A 24,318-nucleotide genomic window follows, 5' to 3' on the forward strand; every position below is an offset into this window, starting at 1 on the left:
TTATGTTAGTCTAGGTTTGTCATGTTGTTTTGTTTATTTCTTGTTACGATTTATTTTCTCGTCATGTCTAGTTATGTTTCGTTACGATTATATTACCTTGTTATGTTGAGTGGTTATCGTCTTAGTTTCGTTTTGTGTTTATTGTTTCGGAGACTGGTTACTGTTTAAACATACACCTTTACATGTCTTTCCGCAAACCTTGCATTCCGCCTTTTCTCTCTCTCTCTTTCTGTCATTCACTCCCTAATTGTTTCCATTTGTCTATTTACTAAAACTACTAACGCTAGATCAGGATTTGGTAGAAACGAACAAACTAATCATGTGTTCATGTTACCTTACGTTTCTCGTGCATGTCATTTACTAATTTACTAATGCTAGGGCAGGATAGGTTTATTACTAACGATTACTAATTACCTTGTTAAACTTGTCATCCATCGCACCTGTTTTCCATTTCCCTGCTGCGCTCTAACTAATTGTCTACACCTGTCTACACCTGCATTTATATCCCAGTCACGCTACTGTTCACGGCGAAATTGTCTGCCTCTAGTTTACTACGCAACTCTTGAGCATTATTACTGATTGATTCACGTTAAGATCCAAGCCTGTTTTATCGACCATCGTTTATTGATTTCTGTTTCGTTGACCATTGTTTGTTTTTTGACCATGTCTTCGCCTACCGTTTTTGTACCTTTGCCTCGCTGATTGTTTCATGGTTTCGACTTCCGCATCGCCCTCGACTACGACTCTGCCTGCCGTCCGCCTGTACTTCTGCCCCGCTGACGGCTCTCCTGCTACCGGACCCTCCTGCACGTCTACCGACTACGAGTTTGCCTCTTCCCTCGGCACCGTGCTTTTTGTTTGTTTAGTGTTTGTTTGCCTGGATCTACGTGTATGGACTTTGCTTGTTTTTACTACGCTCCTGGGATTCGTCACACAATGAAATTGAGTGTTGAAATCCTCATTTAATTGAAAAAGTGGAACTTTCATATATTCTAGATGTACACATAAAGTGAAATATTTCAAGTACTTTTTTGTTTTAATCTTGATGATTACGGCTTACAGCTCATGAAAATCTAAAATCCAGTATCTCAAAATATTTGAATATTACATAAGACCAATCAAAAAAAGGATTTATAATACAGAAATGTCTACCTTCTGAAAAATATGTTAATTTATGGACTCAATACTTGGTCGGGCAATCATGGGGAAGACTGCTGACCTTTCAGTTCAGTTGTCCAGAAGACACTCATTGACACCCTCCACAAGGTCATTGCTGAAACGGCTGGCTGCTTGCAGAGTGCTGTATCAAAGCATATTCATGGAAGGGAAAAGTGTGGTAGGAAAAGGTGTACAAGCAACAGGGATGGCCGCAGCCTTGAGAGGATTGTCAAGGAAAGCCGATTCAAGAACTTGGGGGACCTTCACAAGGAGTAGACTGAAGCTGGAGTCAGTGCCGGATTTTTGTTGTCTGTCCTGGAAAGAATAATGCAACGAAATGTCCCGGAATCCTGGTATGTGTTGCATACATTAGTATTGCTTAATGAAATGTAGACAGCGTATCCAGTGTTTGTTCCTAAATGTAATGTAACAAATGGTACAGAGACGTTATTAACCTTCAGGAATTACACTTTTTGGAATGAAAGAGGCATTGCCACCAAGTGCAAGGTAGTTGCGCACCACATTCCTTCAGGCTCACGCACCCTCGAGAGTGATTGACAGTCCAGCTTGCTCAGTTTGCCAGCTTCGTATGTGTCCAGGATTTTTACAGGACAGAGGTGGCATTCCTAGTGTCAAGCCACTCCTGAACCAGAGACAATGTCAGAAGCGTCTTACCTAGACTAAGGAGAAAAATAACTGGACCGTTGCTCAGTGGTCCAAAGGTCCTCTGTCCTCTATTCAGATGAAAGTACATTTTGCATTTCATTTGGAAATCAAGGTTCCAGAGTCTGGAGGAAGAGTGGAGAGGTACAGAATCCAAGTTGCTTGAAGTCCAGTGTGAAGTTTCCACAGTCAGTGATGATGCCATGTCATCTGCTCGTGTTGGTCCACTGTGTTTTATCAAGTGGTGAGTCAACGCAGCCATCTACCAGGAGATTTTAGAGCACTTCATGCTTCCGCCTGCTGACAAGCTTTATGGAGATGCTGATTTCCTTTACCAGCAGGACTTGGCACCTGCCTACAGTGCCAAAACTACTAGTAACTGCTTTGCTGACCATGGTATTACTGTGCTTGATTGGCCAGCCAACTTGCCTTTCAAAAAAGTATCATGAAACATTATCCTCATAAAAGAGTCTGGTGAAAAGTGTGAATGCATATCAATTTCCAAGATGATTATGATAACCTGCGCCTCTGTTCCACCTGACTTTCTTTGTGTTATTGTGACGTTACTTGTATTCCAGTTTAGAGGATGGGTAAGTGACGTTGTACTTTGGGAGGATTTTGGTTGTTATAAGCATCTTGGAAATACGTATGCATTCACACTTCGCGGGCTGATAATTTTTTTATGTGGATAATATTTTATAATATTTTTTATGTGGATAATCCCTATCATATTATTATCCAGACATTGAAGACGCTTTAAACGGGCTTCATTCAGGAAGTGTGTTGTCGAAACGTCGAAACGTCTAGAAATAACGGATAAATGGATCAAAGGTAAAGAATCTTTTTATTATCAAAGCTGTTTTAACGTTTCTGATACATTGCTCATTTATTTTGAGGAAAATCTAGCTTTAACCGCTTGTTTCCGCACATTGTATAAACTGAAAAAGAAACTATGGAGATGTAGTCAGAGAATGATTTATTAATTCACAGGTCGCAGGCGAATGATGACTTCAGTTATCACAAATGGATCTACGAGGAACTAATTCAAATAGGTGAGTGAAATTTTTAGAGCCATTTACCAAACGACTCAAGACATCTAATGATGAACATTTGCTCCACTTTAAAGTCAGTTACAGTGCCGTGAAAAAGTATTTGCCCACTTCCTGATTTCTTCTATATTTGGCGACGAATGGTTTCAGATAAAACCGAAACTCAGTGGGCGTCATTCATCAAACATGAGCCGAACGAAATTCATCATAAATCTATCGGAAATGCATTTCCATAAATAATGTGGGATTTATCAAGTTTTCGGATGTCAGTTTTTTGGCAGGTGCCGAACAAACTTCACGAGTGGTCTCAGCTATAAAGCGGAGCTGAAACAGCTGCCTTGCACTAGCACTAGTTTGGAAGTGCCAAATGTGAAACCATTTTTACCTTTTTACCTGTTGCATAGTGCATGTTAGTTGAGAAAGAGTTTACAACAGCTTCGTTAACTGCTTAAACCAGTTTTTCATGATTAAAAATGCTTTAAACTGTATACACTTGTCTATAAACACTTAATATTTAATAATATTATATGCGTACTTACATAAGCAGATAATCATAAGTGAATTGCATTCAAAAGTTTAATTTTTAAATGGGGGGCGTCGTGGGGTGCGTGCACTGATTTGTTATTTTAATATTTTAATATGCTGGTGTTCACGAAGACGTCTATGTTAACAGATGCTCCAGGACCTGTAGAATTTTTCATATTTAACGAGAAATAAAGACCTCTCGCCACAGTTAAAAATGCATGGCATCTAATCCTAAATCAGTTACACCCTTCTTCCCTCCGTTGGCATGAAGGTGTCGGAATCGATCCCATACATTTTGTAAATATGGCGGGTCTTTATTTTCTTTTAAATATGAAAAATTATATAGCCGTGATAGAAGTAATTATTATCAGGAGTACTTACCAAGATATTTAAATGTAAAAAAAATGCACTGTTAAGTGTTTATAGACAAGTTTATACAGTTTTTAAGCATTTTTAATGGTGAAAAAACGGGTTTAAGCCGGTAGTTTTTATGTGACATAAGTGGAGAAAGAACTCTCACATGATGCTGAGGATACTCCAATCACCAGTGCAGTTGCATATACTGCATGTAGCTCTGGAAAGGCTTCCTTATCACCCTGTATATGTCAACACATTGTTGACAGGTCCGCGTCAGTGGAGAACTTCTTGAGCAACATGGATTTTGCCACATCAATTTCAATTTTTCAAACTATTGGTTGTTCCATCAGTACCGGCAAGTAGCTGCAGCGGTTTTAATAGGGCCAACTCTAGAAAGAGTAGACTGGGGAACAAGGCAGCTTACTGCCCTCATCAGGTCAATATTTCTCCTTGAAAACCTGTCCTCAATCTCCGCAATAGCTCCGTCCATGTTTAGGAGGGCTCTTCTCAAAGACTGGCTGGAAGTGTTGGAGGAATCGGACTCAAAACTGTCTATGAGCTGTTTGCTCATTGTTCTCATTCTTTTTTGTATCAGTGGGGCTGTCTAATATCTCGAAATTATCCCATGAATCATCTTCTCGGATATCTTTTAAAGCTTGCAGTGAGGCACTGATAACCTCCCCAGCACTGCAAAGATCCACAGCCTTAACCTGCAGAATAGAATTTGCTGGCTTCAAGACACCAAAAATTTTGATGAGGAATTTACCAATTTCAAAAAAATTATACTTCCTGAGTTGCACTTGGAGCTCTGATGCCTCTGTGCATAAAGCCACTGCTGCCACACTATCTTCAGAAATCGCTGACAAAATGTTCAAGATGGCATCCTCATTGTCTACCAGACATTTTGTTAGATCATAATGACTGGTTGGGTGGCATGGATGGTACAGTGGGTAGCACTGCCGCCTCACAGCAAGGAGGTCATGGGTTCGAATCCCCGTCGGCCGGGTCCTCTCTGTATGCAGTTTGCATGTTCTCCCCAAGTTTGCGTGGGTTTCCTCCGGGTACTCCAGTTTCCTCCCACAGTCCAAAGATATGCAGATTAGGCTGATTGGAGAGTCTAATTTGCCCATAGGTCTGAGTGTGTGTGCCCTGCAATGGACTGGCGACCTTTCCAGGGTATATTCCTGCCTTTCGCCCAATGTATGCTGGGATAGGCTCCAGCCCCCCTGCGACCCTCCATCCATCCATCCGTTTTCACCCGCTTATCCGGAGTCGGGTCGTGGTGGCTGTAGGCTAAGCTGGGTATTCCAGGCGTCCCTCTCCCCAGCAACGCATTCCAGCTCCTCCTGGGGGATCCTGAGGCGTTCCCAGGGCAGGAGAGATATATCCAGTGGGTTCTGGGTCTACCTCGGGGTCTCCGCCCAGTTGGACGAGCCCGGAAAACCTCCAAAGGGAGGTGCCCAGGAGGCATCCTGATCAGATGCCCGAACCACCTCAATTGGCTCCTTTCGACTCGAAGGAGGAGCGGCTCTACTCTGAGCTCCCTCTGGATGTCCGAGCTCCTCACCCTATCTCTAAGGCTGAGCCCGGCCACCCTACGCAGGAAGCTCATTTCGGCCGCTTGTATACTTGTTCTTGTTCTTTCGGTCACTACCCAAAGCTCGTGACCATAGGTGAGGGTTGGGGTAAATCGACCGGCTCAGTTCCCTCTTCACCACGACGGTCCGGTGCAACGCCCGCATTACTGCTGACACTGCACCGATCTGCCTGTCGATCTCACGCTCCCTTCTACCCTCACTCATGAACAAGACCCCGAGATACTTGAACTCCTTCACTTGGGGCAATGACTCGTTCCCAACCCGAAGGGACCAATCCATCATTTTCCGGCAGAGAACCATGGCCTCGGACTTGGAGGTGCTGACTCTCATCCCAGCCGCTTCACACTCGGCTGCAAACCGCTCCAGGGCATGCTGAAGGTCACGGTCCGATGAAGCCAGCAGAACCACGTCATCCGCAAAAAAAAGAGACGCAATTCTGAGGTCACCAAACCAGACATTCTCCTCTCCTCGGCTGTGCCTTGAGATCCTGTCCATGAATATCACAAACAGGACCGGTGACAAGGGGCAACCTTGGCAGAGTCCAACACCTACTGGAAACGTGCTTGACTTTGTGCCGAGGATGCGGACACAGCTCTCACTTTGGTTATACAGGGACCGGATGGCTCGTAACAATGGCCCCAGTACGCCAGGGTCGAAAGCCTTCTCCAAGTCCACAAAGCACATGTGGACTGGATGGACAAACTCCCATGACCCCGCCAGCAACCCCGCCAAGGTAAAGAGCTGGTCCACTGTTCCACGACCAGGACGGAAGCCACATTGCTCCTCCTGAATCCGAGGTTCGACCATCGGTCCTGTTCAGGATAAGTGGGTTCAGATAATGAATGAATGAATTAATGAATGATAATGACGGGTCCACCGTATCTGGTGTAACCTTTTAAGAGAGGGTGCATTATAGTTCTGGGCTACATAATGATTGTGAACAAAGGAATTTAGTGAGCCGGAGAGTTCAAAGAATGTTTTGCCGCATGGCTCTTCCTGAATGGCATGCACCACTGCTCGGTGCAGCTGATGGTTGTAGCAATGTACATAAGGAATGAGCCTGGCAAGCTTCTGTAGCTTCAACAATGCTTGAACCCCATCCCTGATCCCACTCATGACAGATTATATTATCAGCACTGCAACCTTCACTGGACAGGTGTTGATATATTCTGCATCCAACCCACTCAAGTCCAGTAAACCAATCAAATGCTCCTCAGGAACCGAATTACATACAAACTGAATCTGTGAAAGATTCTCAACATTGCACCTGTCTCTGGTTCCATTACATTTGATGCAGAACCCTATTGTATCTGCATTATCATATTTTATTTTCACCTCATGCAACACCACACTGGCTAGAGTGTTAATTATCTCATTTGAATGCCTTTTTATGTGTATTTTGCATTCTGAGGGATGTTTTTTGTTTGGAATCCTTAGCCAGAGTGTACTCAAACATTACATTACATTAGGTGGCATTTAGCAGACGCTCTTATCCAGAGCGAAGTACAGCAAAGTGCAAATCAATCACAACAAAACAATTTCAGGAACAGCCCAGCAGATATCACTGTCATTGTTTATTTCGGACTGATTTTCAGTGCTTCCACGAAAAGGAAGTTTGTTCACAGCCAGAAACTGCACCACTTTCCCTATGCTTGTTTTTTCTCAACCTGTGTTTTTCCCAAGAAACATGGTATAGTGTCACCAGTTTCCACTCTCCTGTTCAGTTCTGTCCATGATTTGCAGCATTCAAATGGCTATGGCTAGATGCATGCCTGTAGAATCCCCTGTCCTTTTCTTCTTTTTTTTTAAATAAATTTTTTCCAGATTTTTTCCCTTTTTCTCCCAATTGTACCTCGTCTGATTCAATTGGAGGTAGTCGTATTAGATGTACCGCCCGTACCCCGTCCCTCGGCGGCCCGAATGAGAGCGACACGCCTTCTTCAAGCCGTCTCGTCTCGTGCCCATTGCCGTGATTCCGAGGTGCTTATTGTGCGGCGATCTAATAACCCTGCCAAGTCCCTCCCTCTGGAGCAGCGAGCCAATTATTGCTGCCCCACGTGAGCCGGCCAAACCTGGCTTTGGGCAGGACCGAGAATCAAACCCCGGTCCCCGGTGTGCAACTGCAGCAAACTGCAACCGCAAGTCTGCTGCGTCTTAGCCTGTTGCGCCACCGCGGCTCCCGCCCTGTCCTTTTCTAATGGAGGTTGTTGAGCAGGGGGGTGACATGTGAATGTCTGGGAACATTGAATACCAGATGGGCTGCGGCATTCTGCATCAGTTGTAGGGGTCTGAATCAGTTGTAGGGGTTGAAGAACTTCTTGTTTCTTCTTCTTAATTATAACTGTGTCGCTGCTGGTACTTTCAGGAAAGAGTCGTTACTCGAAATTCGATGGTGTAAGACAAGTTTAGCTCTTTATTCGTGGTTCCAGGTAATGTGTACGTTCTCCTGAGCTTTCACCAATCTTACACAATCCTTATTGGGAATGACACAGTTTCCATTGTTCAGATACTGAATATAAACTATCTGAAAGGAAGTGCTTCATTCTTTGTCACAAAGCACTCCTTTAGATCTCCTTTAGATCTCCTTTAGCACTACCTCTGCCCTGAACAACTACCGGCCTGTCTCTCTTCTTCCCTTTCTCGCTAAAACTCTGGAACGGGCGGTCTGCTCCCAACTGTCCACTTATCTTCTCCAGAACAATCTTCATGACCCCAACCAGTCTGGCTTCAAGAGTGGCCACTCCACTGAAACCGCCCTGCTCGCGGTCACTGAGGCACTCCACTCTGCTAAAGCAAAATCCCTCTCCTCTGTCCTCATCTTCCTCGACCTGTCGGCCGCCTTCGATACAGTCAACCATGAGATTCTGCTCTCATCGCTGTCTGGGATGGGAGTCACAGGTTCTGCACTCGCTTGGTTTTCCTCCTACCTCTCTGGTCGCTCCTACCAGGTGACTTGGAGGGGCTCAGTCTCCGACCCTCAACCCCTATGAACTGGAGTCCCACAGGGCTCGGTTCTTGGGCCTCTCCTCTTCTCGCTATACACCATGTCTCTTGGTTCTGTTATCTCTTCCCACGGCTTTTCTTATCATTCCTACGCTGATGACACCCAACTCTTCATTTCCTTCCCCCCCGACACCCAAATCACCACACGGATCTCTGCCTGCTTGGCTGATATCTCTGCGTGGATGACTTCCCATCACCTGAAGCTCAACCTTGCCAAAACTGAGCTTCTCTACATCCCTGCTAAGTCCCCTCCGTCAATCGACCTCTCATTGACTGTTGAGGACTTTGTAGTTTCCTCCTCCCGTACGGCAAAGAATCTTGGGGTGACTCTTGATAACTGCCTCACCCTGGCTCCGCAAGTATCCTCCACTGCCAGAACCTGCAGGTTCTTTCTGTATAATATACGCCGTATCCGTCATCTTCTGACTGAGAAAGCCACCCAGCTCCTAGTCCAGGCGCTCGTCATTTCCCGCCTGGATTACTGCAACTCCCTCCTAGCCGGTCTCCCAGCATGTGCCATCAAGCCCCTCCAGCTGGTCCAGAATGCTGCAGCCCGCCTGATCACCAGTCAGCCCAGGTCGGCTCATGTCACCCCGCTTCTCATTGGCCTCCACTGGCTTCCTATTGCTGCAGGCATCCGTTTCAAGGCCCTAGTGTTGGCATTTCTGCTAAGGCTGCTAAGGGGACTGCCCCACCTTACATACAATCCCTGATCACTCCCTACTCCCCAGCTAGACCACTCCGGTCTGCCAGCTCTGGTCGCCTTACGGTTCCCTCTCTACGTGCACCTGGCGGTCGAGCTGCACGTTCACGCCTGTTTTCCGTTCTGGTTCTTCAGTGGTGGAATGACTTGCCTACCACTGTCAGAACAGCAGAATCCCTCCCCCTATTTCGACGCAGACTCAAAACCCACCTTTTCAAACTCTACCTTAGTCCTCCCTCCTGATTTCCCCTGCCCCTCCTTTCTGATATCCCTATCCTTGTCTAACCCCCCCAAAAAAAAAAAAAAAATGCACTTCTGAGGACAACTATGTTTAGAACAGCATTTCCTGTGTATTTTGCTAGTTTCTGGATGTGATGCTCTGACTGATGGTAGAACCTATGCACTTGTAAGTCACTTTGGATTAAATGCGTCTGCCAAATGACTAAAATGTAAATGTAAATGTAAATGTAGATATGATAATGTCTATTGACAGGTTTCCTGGTTAGGCTAAAGACAAATGGTTGTCGGCACCTAGACCTCAAATAAAAGCCAGGAAAGGAAATTTAAATAGAGTGGGGAAAAAAGGGTGATTGTGGGCACATGCATTTGAAGGTGTGGGAATAGGAGCAGAACTTGCGTGTAAAACATTTTAACTCATTATATCTTGATAACACCAAAATCTAACAGGGTCTTATGGTGGATGTCGGAAGGCCAGCCAGCAGAGAATTGCCATAGTCCAAGTGGGACAGGACCATTGCTTGTACAAGGAGCTGAGTGGAGTAGATGGTGAGGAAGGGTTGGATTCTCTGGATGTTGTTCAGGAAGAACCTGCATGCCCAGGTCACAGTAGCGATATTCTTGGAGAAGGACAGCCTGTTGTCCATCACCACTCTGAGGTTTCTTGCACTGGGGGGTGAGGTCACTGTGGTATCCCCTAGTGAGATGGAAAAATTGGAGAAGGGAGAGATTAGAGCAGGGATGAAGATTACCTCCGTTTTACCTGGGTTGAGCTTTAGATGGTGGTTGCCCATCCAGCTCTGGATGTCACTCAGGCAGGCGGAGATACGGGTATAGACCAGTGTGTCGGATGGGGGGAAGGAGAGAAAGAGTTGGGTGTCATCGGCATAACAATGATATGACATGCCATGAGCAGAGATAACAGGGCTGAGGGATCTGGTGTGAATGGAGGATGCAGCCCTGGGGGACTCCTATAACAAGGGGGCATGGGGTTGACACTCTTCCAGCCCAGGTCACCTAGGAGGATAGGATTTAATCCGGCTGTGCCACAGATCCCTGTAGATGCCAGGAGGATAGAAGGATGGAGTGGTTGGCCATGTCGAAGGCTGCAGGGAGGTTAAGGAGGATCAGGACAGAGGAGAGGGAGACCGCTCGTGCAGCCTGTTGGGACTCAATGACGGAGAGGAGTGTGGTCTCTGTCGAGTGGCACAAGTCTGAAGCCGGACTGGTGGGGGTCCAGCAGGTGATTCTGTGAGAGGAAGGAAGAGAGTTGGTTGGAGGCAGCTCGCTCAATGGATTTGGATTGAAAAGGAAGGAGAGATACCAGACAGTAGTTCTGTTGGCAGGAGTGGGTCTCTTTAGGAGTGGGGTGATGTAGGCCCTCTTGAAGGATGAGGGAAAGCAGACAGAGGACAGGGAGGAGTTAACAAGGGAGGTAGTAGGATGGTGGGAGAGCAGGAGCTGAGATACACCCTGGAGGAATGTAGAAGGTTGGAAACCCATGCACTGGGAGGGGAGGATCAAGCGGGCCTGGAGACAAGAGGACAGAGACAAGTGCTGAGGAGAGAGAGGAAAGCAGGGGGGAAGATGCAGAGTCAGTGGGTAGTTTGGAGAGGATTCAATTGGAGGGAGAGAAGCGGTGACTCTGGGGGCAAGCAAAGAGGGTGATAGAGAGCGGAGGTTACAGTGGACTGAAACATTATGAGACAGGTGCGTGGGGGGTTGGACCCAAAATGCTCAGACAAAAGTAATAGAGTCCCGTCAGGGCTTTATTCAGGGAATGTCCAGTGAGCGTAGTTAAAAAACAAGCAAAGTTCATGCACATGAAATCCAGCCAAAACCAAAGTACTGTACCGAGGGAGAAGGCAGTCTCATAATCAGTACACCATGCAAAAAAAAAGTCCAGTAACCAGGAAAGCTATCAGCGGGGCAGAAGTACAGATGGACGGTAGGCAGGCTCGGGGGTCGATGACGGCGCAAGAGTCAAGACTGAAGTCCGCTCCGCGGGATAGAAGCACAAAGACAAGCAGGCAAAGTTTGTGGTACAGGCAGGCAATGGTCAACAAAACAGAAGTCAATAACGATGGTCAATAAACAGGCTTAGATCTTAACGGGTAGACAATAGCTTGACCAAAACGCTAAAAAGTTCACTGACGAACGGAGGCAACAATTTTGCAAAGACATGACATGAAACTGCGCTTATATGCTGGTGTAGACAGGTGCAGACAATTAGCTCGAGAGCAGCATGAGAATGGAAATCAGGTGTGGAGGGGCTACCCAAGAATGCTCCTCAGGGCCATAACCCTCCCAGTCAACCAGGTATTGAATACCATGGCCCCTCTTACGAATGTTCAACAGTTTCAGGGAGTGACAGTTTAACAGAGGACGGGTTGATAATGCTAAGGATCTTAAAGGGACCAATGAAACATGGTTGCAGTTTGTGGGAGGTGGCTTGGAGGGGAATGTCCTCAGTGGACAACCACACGGAGTCACCTGGTTTGTAGGCTGGGACTGGAGTGTGGTGGCGATCAGCAAAGCGCAGATTACGGTCTGCTATGCGTAAAAGCACAGCCTTGGCGTCCCTCCAAATCTTGGCACAGGGTTTCATATAGGTGGCGAGGGAGAGAACAGCGATCTCGGCTTCTTGGTCGGGAAACAATGGAGGTTGGTAGCCCAGGGAGATCTTGAAAGGACTTTCTGGTGGCGGCGCAGGACAGGGCGTACTCAACCCAGGTGAGCATCTTGCTCCATGAAGCCGGATTCTTGGCTGACAAAACGTAAGGCGGCTCCTAAATTGTGGTTGACCCTCTAGGTTTGACAATTGGACTGGGGGTGGTAGCCACATGAGAGGCTAGCCGTGGCACCGAGGGCCAGGCAGAAAGCCTTCCACACTTGAGAAATGAATTGGGGGCCAAGGTCGGATACAACGTCTGAGGGAATTCCTAGGATGCGGAACACTTCCTTTATTAGTACGTCCGCGGTCTCTTGGGAGGTGGGTAATCCAGGTAGGGGGATGCAATGGGCTGCCTTACTAAATCAATCCACCATGGTGAGGATGGTGATGTTACCTTTGGAAGGGGGAAGTCCAGTAACACGGTCCACCCCAATGTGGCTCCAGGGTGGCTGGGCACGGGCAGAGGTTGGAGCAGACCAGCAAGGGCTTGGTGGGAGGCCTTGCTTCTAATGCAGGTGGTGCATGCCTTGATGAAGTGCCTGGTGTCGGGGATCATGGTGCTCCACCAGAACTTCCGCTTAAGCACCGCCAATGTGCGGGTAAAGCCCGGATGGCAGGACAGGGGAGACGAATGAGCCCATTGAAGCACCTGTGTCTGAGCAGCTGAGGGGATGTAGAGGTGTGTTCCGGGATTGGACCTGGGATCGGACTCATCCCGTAGAGCCCTATGGATCACCGCCTCAATCTTCCGAGTTAGTAACGTGACGCTCGGGACAGGTGTTAAATTGTCTTCAATCTTCCTGGGCGGTAGGTGAGTGCGAATTTGAATCTTCCAAAGAATAGTGCCTATCTAGCTTGGTGTCAGTTGAGTCTTTTTGCTGTTTGGAGGTACGCCAAGTTCTTGTGGTCTGTCCAGACGACAAAAGGTTTCTCGGATCCCTCCAGCCAATGCCTCCACTCCTCTAGTGCCAGTTTGACAGCGAGGAGTTCTCGGTTCCCCACGTCATAGTTTCTCTCTGCTGGTGAAAGCTTTTTGGAGAGGAAAGTGCACGGGTGTAACCAGTTGTCGGAGGCAGAGACTTGTGACAGCACGGCTCCCACCCCAGTGTCAGACGCATCCGTCTCCACAACAAACTGGCGGGTGGGGTCGGAGTGCACCAGGATAGGAGCGGAGGAGAATAGTCTCTTGATCTTAATAAATGCGCCCTCCGCTTTGGGACCCCAACGGAATGGCATGGCAGTGGATGTAAGCTTGGTGAAGGGGGAGACAACCTGACTGTAGGATCGGATAAATCTTCTGTAAAAGTTGGTGAATCCCAAGAAGCGTTGGAGGTGTTTTCGAGAGACAGGCGTGGGCCAGTAAGTGACCGCCTGAACCTTCTTGGGATCCACTCTCATCTGTCCCTTTTCCAAAATGAAACCCAGGAACTCGACAGTGTCAGTATGGAAAACACATTTCTCTGCCATGACAAACAGTTTGTTCTCCAACAGTCTCTGGAGAACCTGCCTGACGTGATTCTCATGTTCCTTGGCATTGGTGGAGTAGATCAGGATGTCATTGAGGTAAACAAATACGTGTCGGCCCAGTAAGTCCCGAAGAACATCGTTAACTAACGCCTGGAACACAGCGGGTGCATTAGTGAGGCCGAATGGCATGACTAGGCACTCAAGGTATCCGAGAGAGGTATTGAAGGCGGTCTTCCACTCGTCACCCTCTCGAATACGAACCAGGTGGTAGGCATTGCGTGGGTCTAACTTGGTGAAGATAGTGGCATTGTGTAGACTAGAGGATGAAAGGTGGAGTCCATCAATGGCAGAGGGTATTTGTTCTTGACAGTAATGTTGTTAAGCTCCATGAAGTTGATGCAGGGACTCAATGAGCCATCCTTCTCCTGCACAAAGAAGAATCCGGTGCTCACGGGTGAGGAGGATGGGCGAATCAGTCCATTGGCTAGGCAGTCCTGGATGTATTACTCCATGGCCTCCCTTTCAGGTCTGGAGATGTTGTAGAGATGGCTTGAGGGGAGTGTGGATCCGGGGGGCTGCTCGATGGCGCAGTCGTAAGGTCGATGAGGGGGAAGCATCTGTGCCTGTGTCTTGGAGAAGACTGTGCCTAGGTCGTGGTAAGGGGTGGGCACCTTCTCCAGGGAGGGCTTGGGGACTTGTGGTGGGTTGGGTGCACCCTCAGCTGGTGCAGGTGCGGATTGGTGACACTCACAACTCCAGGGGCCTCATTTATAAAACTGTGCTTAGGATTCACGTCTAAAGGTTGCGTAAGCATGAAACCTAGGACGTGCGTACGCAAAAAAATATTCTGATTTATAAAACAGTGCATACGCACGTCCCACGCCAGTTTTCCTTTATAAATCACAATCAACTCTAAATGTGGCGCAACTTTACCAGCTTCATGTCCCGCCTACAGTTGCCTATACATAGGCAGTGGAACACCCCTAATGAATATGCATTTCACGAAGACGACAATGGCAAACTCTGAAAAGAAGGCCAAGAAAAGGGATTTCAGCCATTTGATTGCCTCTGAAAAGCTACAGGTGTGGGAATTATCCTGATTGATTGTAAATGACGAACAGTTCTGCACAACGAATGTGATGATGACGATGATAATAATAATAATAATACACGTTATTTGTCTAGCACCATTGAAAACACAGTTACAAAATTAAGAGATAAAACGAACATAAATTTATGACAATAAACACATTATAAAACATAATATATGAATATGATAACAATATATGAAACTATGCTCGTATCTGCCCGACTGACGCATTGTAAACGGCATCAGTGCAGCGCAATTTGTCCGACTGTTCACCATATTATTTATGAGAATACATTTAATAACATGAAGTATTGTTTAACAATTCGTCTACATATTTGAGGGATTATTTTACAACAACATCTCCGTTTATATTTATCATCCTAAATCATATTTTTTGGGCACTCCAGGGAGCATCAATCAAACAGCTGTTTGTTTATTCGTTGTAAGAGAGGCTTTTATCCGTTTTTTGCAAATGAACTCTTCGTATATGATACGTGAGAGGTAATATTTCATTACATTACATTACATTACATTGCATGGCATTTAGCAGACGCTCTTATCCAGAGCGACGTACAACAAAGTGCAAATTAAACACAAGAACAAGTGCAAAGAGGACCTGAGAGGACAGTATAGTTCCGAGTCCAAGTGTAAACATGCAGAAAATCAGAACCCTTTAAGAGTACAATCAACAACAATCAATTTCGATTTATTTTACACAGTGGTATCTGTTGTATATCATTTTCGACTTCTCTCGTCGCCAAATGTTGTGTTGCACTTAGGAAGGGAGAGAACCCGTATAGCGAGATTCAACAACACAACACTTTAATAAGTATAACAGGGACGAAGCACGTCCTTACAGCAGCCATACCCAGCCACAAATCTTTATACCTTTTTACATCCTGTTTCACTTCCCATTTTCCTGGTCTTACGTCACGAGCATTAAAGGCACAGTTTCTCATTTCTCCAGTTAATGTGCATACGCATGGGTCAGAGTTTCCGTGGAGGACCGCACATTTTCCCGTCAAGTTCGTTTTTTATAAATGCCAAAGTTTGCTTAGAAAGTGGCGTACGCATTCTTTTGTGCCTACACAACGTTTATAAATGAGGCCCCAGGCTTGAATCTGGCTTGAACTCCAGTCAATGGTGGGGTTGTGTCTCTGGAGCCAGGGTTATCCCGAAATGAGCTGGTCATTAGGGGACCGGATGACGCGGAACTGAATCATCTCATGATGGTTTCCAGAAATTATCAGCTGGATGGGTTTGGTGAAGTGGCAAAACGTCTTTCCGTCCAACGACCGAGCATTCTCAGGGTGGGGTAGTGGGAGGGTGGGAAAGTCCAGTTCCATGACCATCACTTCATCAATGAGGTTTGTGTCAGCTCCGGAATCCACTAACGCGTTAACCTGGATCGCTCTGTCGGGAAGCATCAACATGGCAGTAAGCGAGGGGGCAATGGTCGTTCCTGGCAGACCCTTCATATCTGTTGAGCACTCTACTCAACAGATGAGCCAGATTTCTTGGACCGGAGGGTGCACCGAACATGGGTGTGTGCCAGCTTCCCACAATAGAAGCAGGAACTGGCCGCTCTCCAACGTGTCCGTTCCTCAGGTGATATTTTCATGCCCACACGGGAAAGGTCCATGGGTTCGACTCAGTTTGCCTCTCTTGACCCTCGCCTGGGGTACGGCTGGTCAGGTGGGACCTGTCTCTTGGTCCGGTGTTGTCTGGCACGGTTGTCCAAAGGAATGGCGGCACGGATCGAACTCGAACTGGGTGATTGGTTTGAGTCGTTCCAACTCGTCCTGGAGTGCCTCACTCAGGCTGGCCAGGAACAGGTTTGCCAGAGCCGCATCATTCCAGTTGGTGGCTGCTGCGAGAGTGCGGAAGTCAATTGAATGGTCCGCCGCAGTTTTCCTGCCTTGGCGAAGGGCACTGGGATGGCTCTTGGTTGCAGACCACACAACTGTATCCCAGTCCAAAGCTCTCCCCTTGAGTAGCCCCATCACATAGCCGATCCGGCGGTCGTCGCTATTGTAGGTCTGTGGTTGCTGCTGGAACACAAAGTCACACTGGAGCAGGGGGGGTTGTTGTGGCTCCTGGAATTGCCAGGTTCCCATGGGGTTGGTAGGTGGAGTTGCAGGCGGGTTGGCAGGTTGTTCCAGTGGGTGTGGCTGAACCGCGATGGCGAGTCTCCTCATCTCAGCACACAGCTCTTGAATCTCCTGACGAAGTTTGCAGAGGGATGATAGGAGGGGAGGGAGGCAGGGGAGCAAGGGGGGCTGAGAAGGAAATGGTGGTGATCAGACATATGTAGAGTGGGGTTAGAAGAGGAGCAGTTCCTCACAAAGATCAGGTCTAGAAGGTTTCCAGCCTTGGGGGTTGGTGGAGATTGATGCATGGACAGGTCAAAGGAGTGGAGTAGTGGCTGTTATGGATGATCAGTGTATGTTTTTGGCTTGTTGTACTTCCATTAACAGAACTTCAATCTTCGCTTCATCCATCCATCCATCCATCCATCCATTATCCTAAACCGCTTATCCTGATCAGGGTCGCAGGGGGGCTGGAGCCTATCCCAGCATACATTGGGCGAAAGGCAGGAATACACCCTGGACAGGTCGCCAGTCTATCGCAGGGCACACACACCATTCACTCACACACTCATACCTACGGGCAATTTAGACTCTCCAATCAGCCTAACGTGCATGTCTTTGGACTGTGGGAGGAAACCGGAGTACCCGGAGGAAACCCACGCAGACACGGGGAGAACATGCAAACTCCGCACAGAGAGGCCCCGGCCGACGGGGATTCGAACCCAGGACCTCCTTGCTGTGAGGCGGCAGTGCTACCCACTGCACCATCCGTGCCGCCATCTTCTTCGCTTCAGAGAAGCTTTAAAAAAATTTTGACTATCTCTTTAAAAAGACAAAATTCCATATATGGTGTTTTAGGGGGCGTCAATTTATGCTAATCAAAAATAATGTGCACGTGCCTTTGATTTACAATTCCTTGGTATTTATCAACGTACACATGTGGATATGAAAAGAAGCTGTGTCTTTTATGAATCTGGTTCCTTTCCAATCGCACATAGATTTGCACACAGATTTCTGAAAATATTGATAAATGAGGCCCATTGTCTTGCTACATGACAAGTTGCAAAGCTCCACTGCATCACAAAGAAAAAATGATGAAGAATGAGGGAGTTGTTCAATAAAAATCGAAGGGAAGACTTTTTAACGAAAATTGCGACATTTGGCTTCAAAGAGTTCAGAGTCAACCTTTTGTCTGATATTACTTTTTGTCTATGGATCTGACACTATTCAGTGTCAGAAATATGCCATAATAGAGGGGAAAAAAAGTTTTTTGTGGCACTGTATATTTTTTTATGTTTCAAACTACTAAAGTAGCACAGAAATACTTTTGTTGTGAACTAGCTGCTATGCTCACTAGAGGTAAGAGACAATCAGCAGCTTTATTTTGACAGTTTAATGCACTTATTATCCATTTGTGATAGTTATCTGGCAGCAGGGTAGCTGTACAGCCAGATTTGCTGAGGTTAACCAGCTTTTATTTATTAGGTTAATGCGTTTAATTGCCTGCTAGCTAGCTAGTAATCCTTTAGAAAGCCAGCAGTCTTGCTGTTGATTTGGCTACGAATCAAGGAAGACAAAATAATTTTATTTTTGAAAGAAAAACCCCAAAAACTTGTCAGATTAGAGGCAGGTGTGGAGGTATCAGTGACTGTTGCCCAAAGAAGACAAATATAACTACAGATGCTACACTGCAAGATGCAAACCACTAGTTAGCCACAAAAAGGATGGTCAGGTTATAGTTTACCAAGAAGTACCTAAAGGCCTGCAGAGTTTCTGTGCACATAAGAGACGAAGATTCACCTGTATTAGAGCAATGGCAAGAGCAAAGTGTGGAGGCCAAAAGGAACTGTCCAGGATCCAAGCACACCACCTCATTTGTGAAAGGTGATGGTGGGGGTGTTATGGTTTGGGCATAGTATGACTGCCACAAGTACTGGCTCATTTGTCTTCACTTATGATGCAACTGTTCATAGCAGCAGCAGAATTAATGTTGAAGTGTGCAGAAACCTCTGCTCAAGTTCGAGCAAATGATTCAACTCAGTAGATTTATCCTATAGCATGACAATGATCCCAAACAAACTGTTAAAGCAATGAAGCAGTCAAAGCCAAAAACTATAAAATGCATGACATGAAAATATAATGAAAAGATTATAATGAAAAGAAAACCTAAGGCAACTAGCCCCCAAAACAAGCAGGAGCTTACAGGAGCACTGTCACGCTTGTGTTAGTTGAGATTATTTCGATTAAATGTTTAAATACTGAGCGTTAAAGAGTTACCTTTTGCAAAACACAGGCTGGAGATTCAAGCCAAGCGTGTTCAGTGTCACTGGACGCGTTTGCTCCTTAGAAGTTTTGCCCCATATTTAGGAAACAGCTACACTGACGGTGATTTAAAAAATGCATACACACAGAATTTAAGCATTTAATTCAAATAATCTCAACTGAAATAAGACAGTGCTCCTTTAAGATGGCTGTAGTACAGGCCTAGCAGAGCATCCCCAGAGAAGATACTCAGCACATAATCTCTATGCGTCCCAGACTTCAAGGACTCATTGCAAGTACTAAACATGACTCATTTACATAATATGTGGCAAACATTATTACTATTATTGTTACGGCACCTTGAAATGGCGTTGGGAGCTATGTATGTAACATGGTAAAACTAAAATGTATAAAACATTTCCTTTATTAAACGCTGAAAACCTGCACTTTAACCACATGTGAATTGTTTGATTAGAAATCTACAGTTGCAGGGGAAAGAGGCAAAAACAACATGAATTGGTCCAAACATTATGGAGAGCACTGTAAAATTAAATGATCTTATATCAAGGGTAAATCAGGGACCAAATGCAAGAGTCTCTCGCAGCAAATATTTTTTATAAATACAGCAATAAATATTATTATTTAACTGTATGCTCATGAACAGTTACAAATTATGTTTAATTGGGATTAATTCAAGAAAATAAACAGATCTATTTTGTGCCCGATTCTTTTATTTTGTTATTCTGAGGCCTGTGTGTTTCCCACGAGTTATTTTTTGATTGGTGACATTATTTTCAATACTTGTTTTTTGTTACAGCTCAGGAGTCCGGAGAACATCAAAGGTACTTATTTTTCGTGTACAAAGTCAAGAAAAGTAAACTAAGGCAATGTGGTGTAGAAATTAAAATGCAACTTAGGCAAAATTAAAGAAAAATACAGTAAAAAATACAGATTTACTTTTAGCATTACTTTTGAAGTGGTCTTGTATTAGCATTACATATAGTGCATCCGGAAAGTATTCACAGCGCTTCACTTTTTCCACATTTTGTTATGAGCCTTATTCCAAAATTGATTAAATTCATTTTTTTTCCTACACACAATACCCCATAATGACAACGTGAAAAAAGTTTTTTTGAGATTTTTGCTATTTTATTAAAAATAAAAAACGTATAAATGTATATAAATGTATATAAGTATTCACAGCCTTTGCCATGAAGCTCAAAATTGAGCTCAGGTGAATCCTGTTTCCACTGATAAACCTTGAGATGTTTCTACAGCTTAATTGGAGTCCACCTGTGGTAAATTCAGTTGATTGGACATGATTTGGAAAGGCACACACCTGTCTATATTAGGTTGCACAGTTGACAGTGCATGTCGGAGCACAAACCAAGCATGAAGTCAAAGGAATTGTCTGTAGACCTCCGAGACAGGATTGTCTCGAGGCACAAATCTGGGGAAGGGTTCAGAAAAAATTCTGCTGCTTTGAAGGTCCCAATGAGCACAGTGGCCTCCATCATCTGTAAATGGAAGAAGTTCGGAACCACCAGGACGCTTCCTAGAGCTGGTCGCCCGTCTAAACTGAGCAATCGGGGGAGAAGGGCCTTACCCAGGGAGGTGACCAAGAACCAGATGGTCACTGTGTCAGAGCTCCAGCATTCCTCTGTGGAGAGAGGAGAACCTTCCAGAAGGACAACCATCTCTGCAGCAATCCACCAATCAGGCCTCTATGGTAGAGTGGCCAGACGGGAGCCACTCCTTAGTAAAAGGCACATGGCAGCCCGCCTGGAGTTTGCCAAAAGGCACCTGAAGGACTCTCAGACCATGAGAAACATAATTCTCTGGTCAGATGAGACAAAGATTGAACTCTTTGGCGTGAATGCCAGGCATCATGTTTGGAGGAAACCAGGCACCGCTCATCACCTGGCCAATACCATCCCTACAGTGAAGCATGGTGGTGGCAGCATCATGCTGTGGGGATGTTTTTCAGCGGCAGGAACTGGGAGACTAGTCAGGATTGAGGGAAAGATGAATGCAGCGATGTACAGAGACATCCTGGATGAAAACGCTCTTGACCTCAGACTGGAGCGATGGTTCATCTTTCAGCAGGACAACGACCCTAAGCACACAGCCAAGATATCAAAGGAGTGGCTTCAGGACAACTCTGTGAATGTCCTTGAGTGGCCCAGCCAGAGCCCAGACTTGAATCCGATTGAAAATCTCTGGAGAGATCTGAAAATGGCTGTGCACCTACGCTCCCCATCCAACCTGATGGAGCTTGAGAGGTGCTGCAAAGAGGAATGGGCGAAACTGCCCAAAGATAGGTGTGCCAAGCTTGTGGCATCATATTCAAAAAGACTTGAGAATGTAATTGCTGCCAAAGGTGCATCAACAAAGTATTGAGCAAAGGCTGTGAATACTTATGTACATGTGATTTTTTCGTTTTTTATTTTTAATATATTTGCAAAAATTTCAAAAAAAACTTCTTTCATGTTGTCATTATGGGGTGTTGTGTGTAGAATTTTGAGGAAAAAAATTAATTTATTCCATTTTGGAATAAGGCTGTAACATAACATAATGTGGGAAAAGTGAAGCGCTGTGAATACTTTCCAGATGCACAGTAAATGATTTAATGCATGCTACCTGTTTCCTTTCCAGGACTCTGGGCTTGCGCAGTCCAATCCAGGAGTTTTGTGACACTCAAATTCCCTTTACTTACATAGGGTCTGGTGGCCAGTACCTCACACACTCATTTGGTAACACCTGTGTTCCTGACTCGCTGCTCGCAGGTTTACACATTGCTGCTAGTGTGCACCCCAACATTAGGGAGCTTTTTATGTTAGACAACACTATCGATGCAGTCATGACCCTCCTGGATAGTGGGAAGTATGCAGAGGCAAAAGCCCTATGGCTCATTAACTTAGATCTTCGGCAGGGCCACAAAAAACACTTCACAGAGAGAGACTACATTGAAATCAGAGGCTACGTTAAAGACCACCTTCCAAACCTTTTGGATCTGACCAGTGCTATGTTTCACTACGACGACGAGAGGAGGAGTCCCAATCCTGAAGATTATGTTTACAAAAACACAGTGAGGTAAAATTTCCATTCAGGTGTTTCTTTTAAAAGCATATGTCAGCGAAACGATTATAACAGTATTCCAATGGATTTTTTAAAAGTATTGTTTGTTGCAACTAACCCATTATCCAGGATCAGGGTTGCACAAGGTGGCAGGGTATAGAAATATAACCTCTCACAATAATATGTAGGGCTCATTTGTAATGAAGGGTAGCACAATGCCTTCTGAAGATCTGGATGTTTTACAGCAAGTTTGAGGATTTTGGTGACGTGAGAGTGCTGGGATCCAGAGGAAATCCAGAACTCATTCTTGTGGACGTTGACGGCCGAATGGATGAATTCCCGTCTCTCATGATCACTGATGACTATGAAAGGTAACCTTGAAAGCTAGCAACTAAAGGGGGGAAATTTAACAATTAATGCTGGTGACGGAATAAATATGTGCTACACGGTGTGACTGAGAACAGTATTTGACTTTATGTGTATTCAAACATACCATTCCTCCCAAATATCTTAGGGACTTCAGGCTGCAGTTTCTTCTCCTGGGCATAATAACTGAACAGTCCAACCACATGGTGTTGTGCACTAGCCTGGATGGCAGATGGTGGCTCTACGATGACATGAAGCCTTCACTGTTCAAGAACGTCAACTTGGAAGATATACAGACCCAGGGTTACGTGGTTCACCTGGCAGCCTATGTCAAAGTGCCAGCAAAGAATGAGAAGCAAGACTGAGCGGTAAGGATATTTCAGAATTGTTTCTTGAATTAATTTTTATTTATTTATTTATTTTCTGGTATCGATAGTTTTCAGACATTTCTTCATATTAATCGTTCACATTATATGGAGAAACGTCAATAGTGGGGAAACTTTGTTGTATGTCGCTCTGGATAAGAGCGTCTGCCAAATGCCAATAATGTAATGTAATATAATGAAACGTTAGATATGGATATGTGACAGGACTCAGTTTTACATCAAGCCTCCTTCAAGATTAATCTCCTTCAAGATCAATCGCGGGAAATGTCGGTTATGGATCAATATGGGGGAACATCCAATACTGATCAATAAATAGAAATACACTCTATGGTGCAGACCCCTGCCCAGGAGCGCACATGCGGATGTGACGTCGTTCCGGCTGCGCGGAACGTGTGAAGTACACATCATTTTGTTTCCGACCATGTGACACACTGTCACACAGAGGCTTTGCTACATCAGCTCACCATTACAATGAACAAATCCAGCGAACAAACTTTTTCCTCACGGAAAAGGGGCCAGCGGACGAACCGAACCAAACCGAACTTTCAGAACCGAATGGAACGGATGACATTGCGCAGCCCACGGGAACATCCCAGTGTGCATCTGCCCAGGACAAGAATCCACGGTCCCAACCCCGACTCCTTGACTTCCCATAACCTCCCATCAACCTTTTCAATAAATGTATTTAATTTTATTAAACCCAGTGTCTGTTTTGGTGTCACATGAACACATGACATGAGTCAAACCAGTCTTTTGAAAATCTTCCAACCTTCAGGTTATCTATAGGTTTAATTATTAATATTGGTCTTTATTCATTATTAATAAATAACTTTTTGCAGTTATACTGCGACATAACATTAATTGGCACCAAACATGAGGATTATTAACACGAAACATCATATGTAACAATCACATAAAGTGTAGGGGCGTATCCCACACAATTTATTTATTTATTTATTTATAATCAGGGACAATGCACATTAATCAAAATCAATATCACAACCAATGTAAATGTGCCAGGGTTAGCTGTAAGAGCTAATTTGTACCTGCAGTCAAATTAGAAAAAAATAAAATAAAAGTAAACATGGTGCCTTGACACCAGCATTTGAATCACTGGTGGTGATGTTCTTGTTTACAGCGGCCATCTTAGTATTGTCCTTTTGAAAAATGTTTGTGTTGAGTATCCACCTTTACTTACAGAATGTTCTGTCGGCTGAAATGTTATTGGATGGTTAATCCGCAATTAGATATTTAATGGATTGTCCCTAGCTCCAGATCCTCCTGCCTTGCTCCTTACTTGACACTTTGGAGTCTGTCCATTTTATGCACCCCACGTGAGGACTGAGACGTAGACATTTCTAATAGTCACCGTCACTATTTAATATATAAAAGACCGACATTATTTGGCGGCCCTCGCGAGGACCCTACACACGAGCCGACCTGGGCTGACTGGTGGTCAGGCGGGCTGCAACATTCTGGACCAGCTGGAGGGGCTTGATGACACAAGCTGGGAGACCGGCCAGAGGGAGTTGCAGTAATCCAGATGACAGATGATGAGCGCCTGGACCAGGAGCTGGGTGGCTTTCTCCGTCAAGAGCTGACAGATATATAC

General features: G+C 45.4%; 1 protein-coding gene across 1 annotated transcript; it reads left to right on the forward strand.

Annotated features, from left to right (window-relative positions):
- Positions 1 to 2,496: 2,496 nt before the first annotated feature.
- On the forward strand, positions 2,497 to 24,311 carry LOC133129058 (uncharacterized). Its single transcript, XM_061242880.1, has 6 exons — positions 2,497 to 2,652; positions 2,812 to 2,873; positions 19,694 to 19,718; positions 21,532 to 21,969; positions 22,200 to 22,325; positions 22,469 to 24,311. Exons 1-6 carry the CDS (start codon positions 2,642 to 2,644, stop codon positions 22,683 to 22,685), a joined length of 879 nt encoding a protein of 292 aa, XP_061098864.1. The 5' UTR covers positions 2,497 to 2,641; the 3' UTR covers positions 22,686 to 24,311.
- Positions 24,312 to 24,318: the final 7 nt, after the last annotated feature.

The sequence above is a fragment of the Conger conger genome, chromosome 5, assembly GCF_963514075.1.
Source record: "Conger conger chromosome 5, fConCon1.1, whole genome shotgun sequence".
Taxonomy (NCBI): domain Eukaryota; kingdom Metazoa; phylum Chordata; class Actinopteri; order Anguilliformes; family Congridae; genus Conger; species Conger conger.

Coding starts and splice junctions, on each gene's coding strand:
- LOC133129058 (XM_061242880.1), top strand. Junction 2,874..19,693: donor CGAGGAACTAATTCAAATAG/GTGAGTGAAATT, acceptor TTTTTGTTACAG/CTCAGGAGTCCGGAGAACAT. Junction 21,970..22,199: donor GTTTACAAAAACACAGTGAG/GTAAAATTTCCA, acceptor GATGTTTTACAG/CAAGTTTGAGGATTTTGGTG.